Raw genomic sequence first — 14,897 nt, 5'->3', positions numbered from 1 at the left:
TTGGCCCTTCTCCCGGCCGTTGGTCCTTATCCCGGCCATTCGTCCCTCTCCCGGCTGTTGGTCCTTATCCCGGCCGTTCGTCCCTCTCCCGGCTGTTGATCCTTCTCCCGGCGGTTCGTCCCTCTCCCGGGCATTCGTCCCCCTCCCGGCTGTTGGTCCATCTGCCGGCCGTTCGTACTTCTCCCGGCTGTTGGTCCTTCTCCCGGCCGTTCGTCCCTCTCCCGGCTATTGGTCCCTCTCTTGGCTGTTCGTCCCTCTCTCGGCTGTTCGTCCGGCGCCGAGTGTCGTGTCGCCGCTAATTGGCCCGAGATGGCGGCGTAAGCAGTGGGTTCGGTCGGAGCCGTGCTGCTGCGTCGCCGCCGCGGCCCCTTGCCCTGTGAGGCGAGCTGAGCAGGCGGCGCGTCTGCCGAGAGCGCTGCTAATCACAATGCTTTGTTTGCTGTGCGCCGCATGTGGCGGCTGTAATCATTAGGGTAGTCAGCTGGAACAAGCGGCCGACAGCAGGCCTCAGCCGCACACCGTGGCGTGTGGAGACCGAGCGTGTCAGTGGGGCCGCTGACCGGGCTCAACGCGTGTGCGGCAGGTGAGCTGCGACTCCAGCTGCCCCAGCACCGGTGTCTGCGCTGCTGCGACCAGCAGCGCCCGAGGACGGCGACGCCGGCCTCCTGCTGCCCGTGCGACCCCAGCCGCGGTTAGTGCCACTACAGCCATGGGCACAGGGGCCCCCACCCATAACTGTTGCAACACTAGCCATGGTCAGTGTGACACTGGACGGCACGGTCATTGCGACGGCAGACACCTTCACTGTATATCCACCTTCAGCTAGCGTGACTCAGTCCACAGTCGCTGCGAGTCCGGCTACGGCCGTTGGCTGACGGACTTGGTGGTCGCCTGCTGGCGACTCGCAGCCCTCGCAGCCCTGTGCGCACCACGTGGCCACACAAATGTAGAATCGCGTGCTCGTGCAATTGTGATTGCGTGGCCATCACTTTAAAAGCCCACACGAACTGTCGCTGCCGCTCCAGCCGTCGCGCCCGGTGGTTAAGTAGTGACTTAAAATCTACGCGAATCTCAGAAAACACCTGAGTGACATTTTCCCATGCAAATGACTGGCGGCGTCCCACTGGATGCTGCTGATGTCTGAACGGTGACGCGCCGTCAGACTACCCCGTCCCAAATGACCGCCGCAGTCGGCGCGCCCCTAAACTCCAGACTACCCCGTCGCAGCTCGTCGTCCGTTTAATTAGATCTCGGTATGGCCACAGGGGCGTTTTTCGGTTGGAGCCTCTGTGTGGCAATCCCACTCGTGTTTTGCTGCCGGGGAAGGGGAGGAGGCGAAGAAGCGAAGTTACGACCCGAAACCAGTTCGATGATTACAGAGCGTACTGCCACCCCGATTGTTGGTGTTGAGGTGTCTCGGGAAGTTTTCCAATTCGGATGTCTTGCCGCACCTGGCTGTCAGCCAGCTAGAGTTGCGTTCTGAGGCACGCTGCGCGCCTCGCGTGCCTCAGAACTTGGCGCACACTGCTGGCGGCGAATGGCTGCGGCGGCTGTAACTGCTGACCGGACCGAGCGCTCGGGTCGTGTCTGGGGCATTACCATGCATGGGCCGGGGCGAAAGGTCAGCACCCCTCCGCCGGTGACGGAGGGGGACCAGCCGCCGTCTGGAGACGTGACCGGACGCCGCTCGACGCTCGTGTTCGAGTCTGTTCTCCGGTGCTGCGCGGGGCGCACGCTGGCCGATGGTCGATGCCGCAGTCCCGCGCCACTTCTTGGCCCTCCTTTTTGCCGCACCGACTGGAGACGTGCGCGGCTGATCAGACGGAAGGTCACTGCAAATTGTGTACGTTTCGTGGGGGCTAGCTGGTCGTGCTGGCCAGCTAGCCCCGTTGTGTTGTTTAGTTGATTTACTGATCGATCAGGGGTCTTATGTGATTTTTTCTGGTTTTTTTTTGCCTCTGAGGGTGCACTCAGATGCGTGAAAAAAGCTAGTAGTCCCTTGACATGCTGCGATTCGCGAGCTGCCGGGCCTCATTTAAGGGCACGCGGCGACGCGAGCGTCTATGACCATCGTGCTTCTCGTATTGCTGCCCAGAACTCAGGCTGCGCCCGACATGACTGCTAAGAAGACCCAACCGGCGTCGCTAGCTGCGTGCTCGCCGACCACACGTTCCACTGCCGCAGGAAGCACCTGGACGGCGGCATGCTAGATGGTCCGTAAGCAGTGCATACCCACTGCTGGCATGAAACAGCCGGGCGTACAATGGACCTCCGGCACGCCACGTCCGCTCCGTCCCATGCGTTGTCTGACGTGGCCACCGCGAGCGTTGCCGGCGGTCACACCCGCTCGGCCACGGCCGCGACCCGCTGCGTGGCCGGTGACCTGTGGCCTGTGATCGACAGAGCACTGCGTGCGCGGCACCCGCCGGCGCACCGCAGACAGCTACTTCCTGGCGCCGGAGCCGGCCACCTCCTCTTTCAACTGGTTCTACGTGCAGGGCGCCGTCTGGTGCGTCGCCTCGCTCCTCCTGTTCGGCGTCGTGTTCACCGTGCTGCAGGTACGGGTGGCTGCGGGTCCGGGCCGGTGAGCTCGAACCGAGTCGGGCGCCGCTGAGCTAGCTCAGGTCAAGGCCGGTCAGCTCGAGCCGAGTAAGGACTCGAGTCGGGCGCCGCTGAGCTGGCTCAGGTCAAGGCCAGTCAGCTCGAGCCGAGTGTGGACCCGCGTCGGGCGCCGCTGAGCTGGCTCAGGTCAAGGTCGGTCAGCTCGAGCCGAGTAAGGACTCGAGTCGGGCGCCGCTGAGCTAGCTCAGGTCAAGGCCGGTCAGCTCGAGCCGAGTGTGGACCCGCGTCGGGCGCCGCTGAGCTGGCTCAGGTCAAGGCCGGTCAGCTCGAGTCGAGTATGGGTTCAAGTCTAGTTCCGAGCTCTTGCTCTAGCTCAGTTTCGCTGAGTCCGACTCGAGTCCGAGCCAGAGCTGACACGGACTCGGCGGAGTCGGAGCTGGCTCAGGCTGAAGCTGTGGGACATTGGTGGTCATTGCTCACCGCGCTAGTGACAGACTCTTTTGTGGTTAAGCGGCGGGCGGAAATTTATCGTCACAGTTTGACACTGCCGTATTAAAGCCGGTGTTTTTTCGGAGACAAGCTGCGAGCCATCCGACACGCTCAGCTGATCAAGTCAGCGACAGAAATTTATCGGTAGAAAGTTAGCAGTGGCTTTTAGCTGAGTTTAGAACGAAATTGTGATAATAAATATACTGATAACGATAGAAATGGTTCTAGCCAGTTTTGCTGAGAACCATTCTATTTTTAAAAGGTTTGCTGAAATTCAGTGTGTTGGAGGAGGAGGAAGGTCAAAGCCCCCTTTTTAGCTGAGTTGTCTCTGTGCTTTACTGCAGAGCTAGCCGTGTTTAATTTTTGACCTTGGAACGTCTCGAGAAGAAAAGACCAAACCCGCTTTTCAAGTCAATCCATGAACATTAGACGTAAATTGGAAGGATTATCATTTCTGTGCATCAACAAAGGGCCAGTGCTAAACTATCGTCCACGAGTGGAGACCCATTGGTCCCTCAGCCCCAACGCTTTGTCCGCCCTCAATAAAATTCCCCAATTCATCACTACAGTTGTGGCATATAGACCTGCCTGATATTTTCGTTCTGAGGGATCATTAAATAATACTACAAATTTGAGAGATGTTTGGGTCCCAGCAAAGTTTGGCGACTCGGGCAGCCACTTTGTTTTCCCAAACATGCTGTTTATGTGGTGCCGTTGCTGACATCCGCATGAAGACTTTCCGTTTTGTGTCCTTTTGACGTCCTAAGATAATACCCTCATTACCTCATACAATACCCATGGGCTCATTGGCGCTGCATTTTGACCCACATTATTTTGAGCTGGTTTTGTGCGGTTTGCATGGGTTGTCCTGGCTCCACAGCACTTGTTGAGCAGAGTTTATTGCGTGTGCCCTGCACCCACCACCCAGGGGAGGGCCGACTCTGTCCATCGGATCAGCTAGTCTCCGACCTTTTGGCTATAGGGCTCAGTGTAGCGTTACACGGGCCGTGCAGTGCCACAGCATGGCCTTCGTGGCTCAGCTGGGCTCTCTTTGGCCAATTAACTGCCTACCTTTCAGGCGGCCGGAGAGAGAGAGAGAGAGAGAGAGAGAGAGAGAGAGAGAGAGAGAGAGAGAGAGAGAGAGAGAGAGAGAGAGAGAGAGAGAGAGAGAGAGGAGAGAGAGAGAGAGAGAGAGAGAGATAGAGAGAGAGAGAGAGAGAGAGAGAGAGAGAGAGAAGAGAGAGAGAGAGATAGAGGGAGAGGAGAGAGAGAGAGAGAGAGAGGAGAGGAGAGAGAGAGAGAGAGAGAGAGAGAGAGAGAGAGAGAGGAGAGAGAGGAGAGAGGAGAGAGAGGAGAGAGAGAGAGAGAAAGAGAGAGACAGAGACAGGGAAAGAAAGAAAGAGGGGGAGCCCAAGGCTCTACTGTTTTACTTGAACTTGAGCCCGTATTACCACCTCAACTGCACCAGGCGTTTGGACTCGTCTTTTTTAAGAACAGTTCAAATGAGGTGCGCCTTAATTATGCATATCAATCAATGCCATGGCGTCAAAAGCGGCGTATTCTGCCTGTTTGAAGGGGACCGGTGTTTGCGATGCCTTAGTTCCGCATGCTGGATGCAGGCTGCTGCGCGAAGCACGTTATCGATTTGGGGTGGCTTATAAGGCCGTGTTGAACTCGGCGACCATGTTGAAGGCGCCAGTCACCATACGCCCCACAGGCCAGACTGTGATGGCTAGGCGCCGTATGTTTCGTGGTCCGTTGCTTTGCAATGCCGCCACAAAGAATGCGATGCCTACATGTTCGGTCATGTTTCATGGCTGACAGGTGTCACATGTCAGGTGCGGACATTGCAGTATGTTGGTCTCAGCTGTCACAGGAGGCACATGTTGACATGTCATTTGTTTCTGTCGTTGGTTGGTGGGAATGCTGACATTTGGTCGGTCCGCGGCATGGTTGCCGTTGCCGGACATATCATTTGCTAATGATCCTGATGACCACTCATTCTATGCGTCGTGAAATCATCTAATCGAATCATGCTGCCATGCAGCCTTGCACGCGATAGTAATGTTCGCGAGGACAATGACTTCCGTAATGAGTTGTGACAGATGTGACAATGGGGGACCGCGAACTGTCGGTGGGGGCCGGTCACGATTGCTGATAGTTGACCGCGTTAATGGATCGTCACAGTCGATGGCAGAGGTAAAGGGTGGCAGCGTAAGCGCCATGCCTTTCCAATGGTACTGGGCACGGTTAGCACCGCGTCGTTGGCTTCACCTGTGTCGGCGGACTTTACGAGCAGAATGGCGCATGGTGCGCGACGTTTATTCTGATGGATACGAAATCGTCCATCTTACTTGATTCATAGCCTGCTGGTGTGTTATCAGTGACGACGCTTCAGTGCTTTTTGGGCTTTAAGGTCGTACAGTTTGATGAAAATCCAACATTGTGCGCAAACCCGGTTGAAGCCGCATGCAGTTCCAGGAAAGAGCGCGATAGGTCAAGGCGGTCTGCCTTAGTGGGGGTCTTAGTGATGCTCTAGATCGATAATTATTGGTGGAACATTGTCATGGGATCTTGCATTATTGGCCCACCTCTTGTTTGGGACGTGGCGACCGAGCCCTGGCGAACAATATTGCTTTTTATCAATAAAAGTTCTTACGTAAGTTATTCAATTCTTTTGCGAGAAATGTTCCACACTTACATAAGACAGTAGTTTTAGCCTTATTCCTCGTCGAGTGACCAGGAGAGGTGAGAGATAGATGTGCTAATACTTCAGCTACACGTCTCTATCAAAACGGTTACGAGCAAAACATTCAAACTTGAAATTTGCCAGGCGATCCCACTCGAATTTGGATGTCTTTTAACAGCGAGTCACAGTCGTTGAGTTGTGAAAAGTGTGGCTCGCCTTTAAATAAACAAAAATTTGAAACATTGAGTATGATTGGTGGGCAATTTTGAGCTTTTACTTTGCTTTTCGTAGCTGTTTGATATAGACATGCATGTAGAAATATTAACGCATCTATCTCTTTTTTCTCCTGGTTATTCGACGAAGAATAAGCCGAAAAGTACTCTTTTATGTAATAAAAGGTCTTTACAGAAGGTCTTTACAGATTTTCGGGTACTTTAAAGCTGAAAACGTTGATCATGTCGTTATGCCCTTTGTTTTGGTTCTTGCTTTGCTTTGGCGACGAGTTACTCTTTGAATAATGTAAATGGTTCCTGCACAGCTCATTGCGGCTGAACACATTACGGCGAGTTCGACTTTAAAGCAGAAGCTTCTTGATATTATGCTTCAGGCGTCATACCACCTGCATTGTCATAGAGCGTACATAATCTGCGAAATGAAAGCCCGGGTGCATGCCGACCTATTATGAAGTGGTTTAGTTATATTATTAATTTAATATTGACTTGATTTCATTTGCATCGCGCGTAGTTAAACTATTGCATCGTGTTGGAAGAGGCGTGTAGTCCGCTTCCCGCGTTCCACTCTCGTGTCCGCCGCAAGACTTTGAAAATGTGTTGAACAATCCTGACAGGACGTGAGGGTGGTTAGGTTCCCCCCACCCCACCCTCACCCCCAACCCCCGTCAGGGGCTCCCAGGCGTCGTCGAGCACTCAGCTCATCCAACGTCATTTACACAACACCAGCAACCTCTTACTAAAGCCAAACTAATGCCACAAGTAATGATACCATTGACGAAGAGCCCCCAAGTCCAGCCTCCTGCTCATCCGTTATCGAGTCGGCTGCGGCGGGCGCGCCAATCGAGCCGAACGGAAGCGAAGCCGGACTGGCCGAAGCCGTGCTGTGACCGGGCGCCGGCTGATTAGCCCAGCTGCTCGCTGCGGAGCTCGCCACACCAAAAACGGCGGCGCCCGGTTCGACTGCACCTCGTGAGAGCTGTCCGACTGCACCTCGCCGCTCGGTCCGACTGCACCTCGCCGCCCGGTCCGACTGCACCTCGCCGTCCGGTCCGACCGCACCTCGCCGTCCGGTCCGACTGCACCTCGCCGCTCGGTCCGACTGCACCTCGCCGCCCGGTCCGACTGCACCTCGCCGTCCGGTCCGACTGCACCTCACCGCTCGGTCCGACTGCACCTCGCCGCCTGGTCAAACTGCATCTCGCCGCTCAGTCCGACTGCACCTCGCCGCCCGGTCAGACTGGATCTCGCCGCTCGGTCCGACTGCGCCTCGCCGTCCGCGGTCCGACTGCATATCGCCGACCGGACGGACTGCATATTTCCGCCCAGTCAGACTGCATATTGCCGACCGGACGGACTGCGCCTCGCCGCCGGGTCAGATTGCACCTCGCCACCCGGTCCGACTGCATGTCGCCACCCGACCAGACTGCATATTGCCGTCAGTCAGACTGTGTATCGTCACCCGGTCAGACTGCCCCTCGCCGCCGGGTCAGATTGCACCTCACCGTGTTATCGGACTGCATCTCACCGCCCGGTCAGGTCACAAGACTGTGAGCCCGGTCTGGGTGCACCTCGTGACCCCTGTCCGACAGCACCTCGTAATCCGCGTCAGACTGCACCTCGCCGTCTTGCCAGACCGCACCTCGTCGTGTTATCGGACTGCATCTAGTTGCCCCGTCCGACTGCACCTCGTGGTTTTGTTCCGACCGCACCTCGTGACCGCGAGGTGCGCCGACGCGGCCGCCGTCGCGGCGAGGCCTCCCAGCTCGCGGCGGTGCAGTCAGTGCTGCCGGTGAGACCTCCCAGCTGGCGGCAGTGTAGTCAGTACTGCCGGCGAGACCTCCCAGCTGGCGGCAGTGCAGTCAGCGCTGCCGGCGAGACCTCCCAGCTGGCGGCGGTGCAGTCAGTACTGCCGGCGTGGCCCAGCTGGCGGCAGTGCAGTCAATACTGCCGGCGAGACCTCCCAGCTGGCGGCGGTGCAGGCAGTACTGCCGGCGTGGCATTGGCCGGGGATTTGCGCCGACATACCCAGCCGGGACGTGGACCGGAGAGTGAAAGGCAGCGTGTCTGTTTGTGGCACAGCTGTCCCTTACGCCCAGGTGGTCACGCGGCTTCTGGTTAGCCGACTATCACGAACGCGCTGCGCGTGGTTTTACGGTGGCGGCGGTGATCCAGCTACCCGGGACGCAGTGGTGTCCAGTATCGCATCGCTGCGTTTGGGTCATGGCTGAATGTGATTTAGTCTTGTGCGTCTCAAGGCGCATTTGTCGGCGGTTATGGGAGGGATGCCCCGAGTCTTCTTAGTGTCTTCACAACAATGCTATATGTATATTGGTGCGGGTGCGGATGAGCGTGCGTGCGTGCGTATGTGCCTGCGGGCGGGCGGGTTCGGGTGTGTGTGCGTGCGTGCGTGTGTGTGTGCGCGAACACAAATACACATGCGCGTGCGCGCGCGCGAGCATGTGCGCTTGTGTTCGCGTTTCGTTAGGGAAGGGACTTTGGAGCGTCCCTTAGGATATGCGAACGTTTTACGTTGACAGCTCTCATCCTGTATGTATTTGGACGCAGTATGTTTTGTCGTTTTTCTCTGGCTTCTTCCTTTGCTTTTATTTGGCTTTTGGATGATATTTACGTCGGTGCTGACCAATTAGCTGGGTGACATGGAAACATCGGAGAAACGTCGCTGAACGTCCTCGCCTCTGTAACGTCCTCGCCTCTGTAACGTCCCCTTACGGAAGGAACTCGTCATGGGGCAGGTGGCGCGACGGTTGTGGTATTGTACTCCCGCCTGATAGTTGTATTATTTTTCGCGTTAGTCGTACATTGATGTTTTTCATGTTACGCGAATGCAGCCCCATGGCCGCGTTTTTGGATGCTGCCGGGCGGCTGTTGTTTGCGCCATCATTGCCGGTTCTGTAACCTTCGGCCTTCGTAGTTCCTGTGTTCTCGAGCACGTCGTGCTTGTACTGGCCTGACCTCGATGAGGCCCTCCGCCGCTGGCGAATCTGTCCCCTGACCCGAGCGAGACCGAAGGGCCTGCCGCGGCAGCCCACCACGCGCAGCGCCCACCGCGGATCACCCGAGGTGCGAGGTGCTCTGGTTCGTCAATGAACGTGATATTGCGATCTGTTGTCACGGCTGGTAGGTCGCCCACCAGATTTTATGTAATATTAAATGCCGGATATTTTTACGTACTGAGCGCTTTCCTGGCCATTTGTTGATTGCGTGCCCTAAGTTTAGTTGCAGCCACTCCCTTCCGGATTTGAAAACTTCGCCACGTTGAGGCATCAGTGGTTTAGTGCGGACGGCAGGTTTGGGTTTCTTCCTTCCGCCTCCCCCTGGCCTCAAACATGCCGCAGTCGACGCGCCGTTGACCCGCCGCGGCCCGCTCTCTGAAGATCCGTATGAAGTCACAGGGGAGTACGTGGCTCATCCGGGAAACCCGGCCGGCCGCCGCCTGTGAATGGCACCCCCCCCCCCCCCCTCCCTCTCCTCCCCCTCCCCTCCCCTCCCGGTGGTTGCGGTCGCCGGCCATGGGTCGGCAGGGGCTGCTGGACCGAGCAGTCGGCTGAATGACTGGACGCGTTCGTGCTGACCACAGCCGCGCGCGCGCGCGCGTGTGTGGGTGGGTGTAGGTGTGGGTGTGTGCTTGTGCGTGTGCGTGTGCGTCGGCTTCTTCAGTCGCCGACCGGTCTGCCTATATCCCTCTATCTCACGGTGCGGCGTGCTGAGCGGGTGGCAACACACCCCGGTGCTGGAGCTTACCTCCGACTTGACCTGACCTGACCTGACCCCTCTGGCCCTCAGTGTCGTGTGCTGAGTGGACGGCGTCACACCCCAGTGCTGGAGCTGGCCGATGGCGACGAGCATCTGGCGCTCACCGACTACCAGAACGAGGACCACATGGATGAGCTGAGCGACACGGACGAGGACCATCTGGTGGTGTTCGACTCGCGGACTTAGCGGCCGGCGGGCCGGGCGGAGCGCAGGCCGGCACCCGGCCCACCGCCGCCATCTATTTTTGTATCGATGGCATTATACGTGTGATCACAGTGATGTGGAGTCTGGTGATGATATGTGATGTTCTGACCACCGACGGCCGCTGATGTCGTCGGAGGTTGAGGCTTTCATTTCGATTTCCATCGCGTAAGGACGGGCCAATTTTACTTAGCACTGTCGGAGACGGGTGGGAACGGACACAAACAGAATGCAAGGGCTAGTGCGATTTCCTTGCTATAACGTCCGAACAGTTAACGACAAGGTGTACATCCACTGGCAGGCGCAGCCCATTATGAAGAGAGCACTGCGCCTCCGACAACTCACGCGGCTCGCGGCCACGACGGACCCCTACTTACCTAGGCCTGGTGGCGCCGCGGGGTGGCCCCGCCCGCCACCGCCGCCGCCGCCGGAGCCTGTAATTGTCGGCTCGCCGCTGACGGGCGGATGCGTGTGGACCAAGTTTGTCGTCGGCAGGGACTGGCGGTGGCGTTGCTGCCCGGTGGGACCGCTCGCGCTGCCTCCGGCGCCTTTCCTTGGGGGGGGGGGGGGGGAGCAACAGGGACGCGAGCGGTCGGGCTGCCCACTCGAGCCCGCGGCCAAACTGGCGTCAACGGCAGCGGTGAGCTGACTGGTTTCTGAGAGCGTCATACTGACGCCGACGTCGAAAGGCGAGAGACCGATGACCGCATTTTCGACGATCTAAATCGCCCTTTACACCCCGGATGGCGGTGTCGGCGCTGTGCCTGATGGCGCCGCAATGAATCTCACAGTGCGCTGGGGAGGGTTTGATGACAACGCTCAGAAGTCGTTTGTACTGCAGATAACTTGGTATGTCACTTTGCGTTGATATTAGACAGGCGTGGACAGGTGCTGTGATTGGTGCGCTGTGTTAATGCCCATCTGCTACCTGCGCCGTATCATGCTGGCATGCCTCTGGCAATGACTTGTGAAGCATTTACACTGCTCCGACAATACACCGTTGGCGTCGAACCCCCTTGCGTTTTCCGTATGTGTTTATGGCGTGTGCCCGCAAGGGACACGCAAGGGACTTGTCCCTTGATTATGCTTCCTCTTGACCCTCCCCAACCGATGTTTTCCGTCTCGTCGAAAATGGTTCTGTGCCGTGTCCATGCGGTCGTAGTCGCATGCATCACGCCACAGTGCTTTTTAAAACGTGTATGATAACGCCCTGCGGCGCTCAGAACGCCATTGCGAGGTCGTAAACGATGTTTGACGGTTTTGTATATGTATCATCCTTTAGGTTCATGCGTCATTGCTGCCGAACAAATAGGAATAAATCATAGATAATAATCCCTAAGCTGTGCCTTACAACAGCCCGTCCCTCACAATGACTGTTTTACGACCTCTCCAGCCATCCTGGCACAGGCTATGCGAAGGGCGCCGACCTGCTAGTCAATGTTGCCACCAGTGACGCAGACGTCAACCGCTTGCCCCACCGCAGCGTCTAAGATTACCGACGCTGCCCCAACGGGCATACACAGCACCGCACCGCTGTTGCTCGTTTTTCCGCGCCGGCGATCAGCGCCAAGCCCTGCTGTTTACGGCTCGTCTGTCGACGACCGGGTTTTTGCCGTGCTCCGGATATGCGCGGTCGGTGGGGCGGCCGGCCGGCGGCGCCGCCCCCGTGTTGACACGGCCCAAACGCGGCTCCGGCCACCGGTCGATCGCCGCCCGGATCCGCCGCCGGTAGACAATGCGCTAAGAAGATCGCAGCTAATAAGGCGGCGCAGCAGAGCGGAAGCGTGCAGGGTATACGGTTGTCAGCACTTTGTGATTGCCCGACCCGGACGGGCACCGGCGGTGGCCCAGCGGGGCTCGGGTGTCGCCCCGGTCGTCACCGCCAAGCGGCGGTAACCCAGCGGGGCTCGGGTGTCGCCCCTGTCGTCACCGCCCAGCGGCGGTGGCCCAGCGGGGCTCGGGTGTCGCCCCGGTCGTCACCGCCAAGCGGCGGTGGCCCAGCGGGGCTCGGGTGTCACCTCAGTCGTCACCGCCAAGCGGCGGTGGCCCAGCGGGGCTCGGGTGTCGCCCCGGTCGTCACCGCCAAGCGGCGGTGGCCTGGCGGGACTCTGGTACCGCCCTGGTCGGCGCCGTTCACCGGAGGTGGCCCCGGGTACCGCCCCGGTTGGCGCCAGTGACCGGGGGGGCCTCATAAAAATGACACTTCACCACGAGAGTTCCTCAGCTGTTCGTTGGAATGAATCTCACAATACGTGAATTCATTACAAATATTTACCGATAGGTCCAAGGGCTCAGCAAGAACGGGTTAAGCATTTGTTTGCGGTGATCACACCGCAGGTCTCTGCCTCCCGGCTCAAATGTCAGTTTTTTTCCTCAGATCTGTTTGTTGTTGTAGCAGCGCTTCAGTACCTTACTTGTCGCCCTGAAAGGGATGCAGTCATTTTGACCGACTCACTTAGTGCACTTTATCATTAGATCCGACGGCGATGTCGCGTGCCCTCTCATTTCTGATCCGCTCAATTTGGGAGAAACTAAAATGGTTGGGTAATATTTCCTCCCGTATCACATTTATGTGGATCCCCAGCCACATAGGGATAAAGGGAGATGAGAAAGCAGACACCGCAGCTAAAGCCGCGGCGTGTGAGAGGAAACCATACCAATTTATGTACCCGCTCGAGATCCGAAGTCGTTCATTTCCAAATGCGTCCGCAATATGTGGCAGAACAAATTCGACCAACATCCTCACGTTTTCAGAGAAATCAAGCCCCAACTGGGTGATTGGGAATCTTCCCATCGCCGAGGCCGCTTCCAAGAAGTCGCTCGTTGTAGTCCTCGGTTGGGTCATACATATGCAACACACCCGTTTTACTTGACGCGTGAGGATGTGCCACGGTGTGACAGATGCGGGGACCGGTTATCTGTAGAACATGTCCTCGTCTCATGCCGGCGCCTTGAGACGGAAAGGCGACGATTTTTTTCCTACAGCGCCCCTATCGGTTACTCGGCCGAGACGCATGTGGTGAACTTGGAGATATACTCGCATTTTTAGCACACATTGACTGACATTACTTTCACTCACCCCTCAGTGTAAGTATGCCAGTGATGCTGCCTGTTATTAGTTGACAACACACTTATCGCGCCGTCGCAGAGGTAGATAACCGTCATCGAGTGGGCGCAAAGTGGCCCCGATGCCGACGCGCACTTAAACACCAAGTCACCACCACCACTGGACCGGCGGAGCTCGGTTGCCCCTCCCCTCCCCTCCCCGGTCGGCACTGGTCAGGGCAGGAGCGGTGCAACTGTAGGGCCTTGAATCACAGTGCGCGTGCTCTCACGAGGAAAATGGCCCTGCGGAGACAAATCAACTTGGTTCGGTAGTTCACCTCAGAAATTCACTAGGTATATCAGCTCGTTTAGCGTGCACTGGCCTCTTGGCGTTCTACTGTGCTGTGTCGCTGCCATGTGTACGCTGGGGTGCGCTCTGAAGTTTTTGGTGGTAGCCTAGGAATAGCACCTGCTAAGATTCCCGTCGCTAGACCACACCGTTTTTTTTCCAAATGTCCGTATAATCAGGCGAAAGCTTAACGTGGAAACCTCCGTTCGGAGCTTCCCTCACTTGCCGTGCGCGGGCCGCATGCCTCTTTGGTATTTGAGGGCTGGTTCTCAAGCCCATATGCTAGTCATGACGGGGTCTGAGCGCTCATTTTCAAAGACAAAATTATTAACAAGTATCCGCTCCGTACCCTACGTGTGCTGGCGATTGGCAGACGGAAGCTGCCCTGCAGCCGGACTATGAATGAAGTCCGGGCTCGGAGTATGCAAGTGACACGGCTCACAGTCATTGGCCGAAGCGAATGTAGACTCGCTCAGTTGATTCCGAATCAAACCTAGGGTCGGAATAATCTTGATAGCAGGGGGCGGCTGCTATCGCGGCACATGCATCCGTACATGAAAAATGCGAGACGAACTAATCTGCCTAAGTTGTGGTCATGTTGGCTCGCTGTTTATGCTCTTACTATCCTGTTCTTGGCATGCCAAACGGAATGAAAGGCGGAAAAATCCCTGCGAAATTTTGGATGCTGAAGATAATGTGGAACTGTCGCGCGCCTCGGGTGACCAAAGCACTCGATATATCAAATTCAGATTAATTCAGTCGTTGGAGTGGCCGAGGCGCCCAGAGCCGGTTGTCGCGGCAGTCCTGTTCAATGTCACCAGCCGATGTCGTGCAGGAGTCAGCCATGCAAGACGGCCGAAGTTTTCAGACATGATGCTCAGGACGATCCCGGCGCCCGAGATGGTCTTCGTGCGGTTGGTCTCATCACGTGCGCTTTTTAACAACCCGTTCTCGGAAACATGCCATTCGAAAGTGGAGCTCGAGTCAACTTTGATGCCGGCTCTGAATGGAGGGTCGCAGATTCAGCGTGGAAATGGGGCCTAAATTTCAGCCCCCAGGTGGGCGGCGGTTAGCGGCGAGCCTGGAACAATAAACGGCGCAGCCGTGGGACTTCAACAAGGGACGCAACCCCTCGTTGCCCTATGATTGCTAAAGAAGCAGCCCTCACACACGCGTTCGCACGCGTACATACCCACAGCAGTGGCATTGGTGCTCGTATATTGCTGTATGCCTACAGACCAGACCACCCTCACAACAACAGGTGCAACTGCAACACCGCGTGAACTGCGCCATCTCGTGGCACGGTGCTGACGACGTACTCGCATGCCCTCGTCTCCGCCGGTGGCCGAGCCTGTGCAGCGGGATCCGGGGAACACTCGGAGGGTCCCGTCGCGTCACGAGCTCTCGATTCAGCCTCAGGCTCGGACAGCAGCACGGTTCCTGGTCAGGCAGAGCCGGTCCGCGCTCACTGCCGCCCCGACAGACGGCGTGGGCAGCGAGCCGGGCGTCACGGCTAGCCCAGCCCACACCAGTCGCAGGCGGCGGTCGGCCGCCG

The 14,897-nt window shown here is 57.4% G+C and overlaps 1 protein-coding gene across 1 annotated transcript in view; it reads left to right on the top strand.

Annotated features, from left to right (window-relative positions):
• LOC119102613 (furin-like protease 2) overlaps window positions 1–10,959 on the top strand; it is a gene marked incomplete at its 5' end in the record, with an annotated part of 40,937 nt that extends 29,978 nt beyond the window's left edge. Inside the window, 3 exon segments of the mRNA XM_037226056.1 lie at window positions 584–691; window positions 2,404–2,558; window positions 9,778–10,959. Of these exon segments, the coding sequence (XP_037081951.1) occupies window positions 584–691; window positions 2,404–2,558; window positions 9,778–9,933 (419 nt within the window). The 3' untranslated portion in view covers window positions 9,934–10,959.
• Window positions 10,960–14,897: the final 3,938 nt, after the last annotated feature.

The sequence above is a fragment of the Pollicipes pollicipes genome, unplaced genomic scaffold, assembly GCF_011947565.3.
Source record: "Pollicipes pollicipes isolate AB1234 unplaced genomic scaffold, Ppol_2.1 Scaffold_5724;HRSCAF=6776_pilon_pilon_pilon, whole genome shotgun sequence".
Lineage (NCBI taxonomy): Eukaryota > Metazoa > Arthropoda > Thecostraca > Pollicipedomorpha > Pollicipedidae > Pollicipes > Pollicipes pollicipes.
Note: the sequence above shows the minus strand (reverse complement) of the source record. Positions and strands in the feature narration are given on the sequence as shown.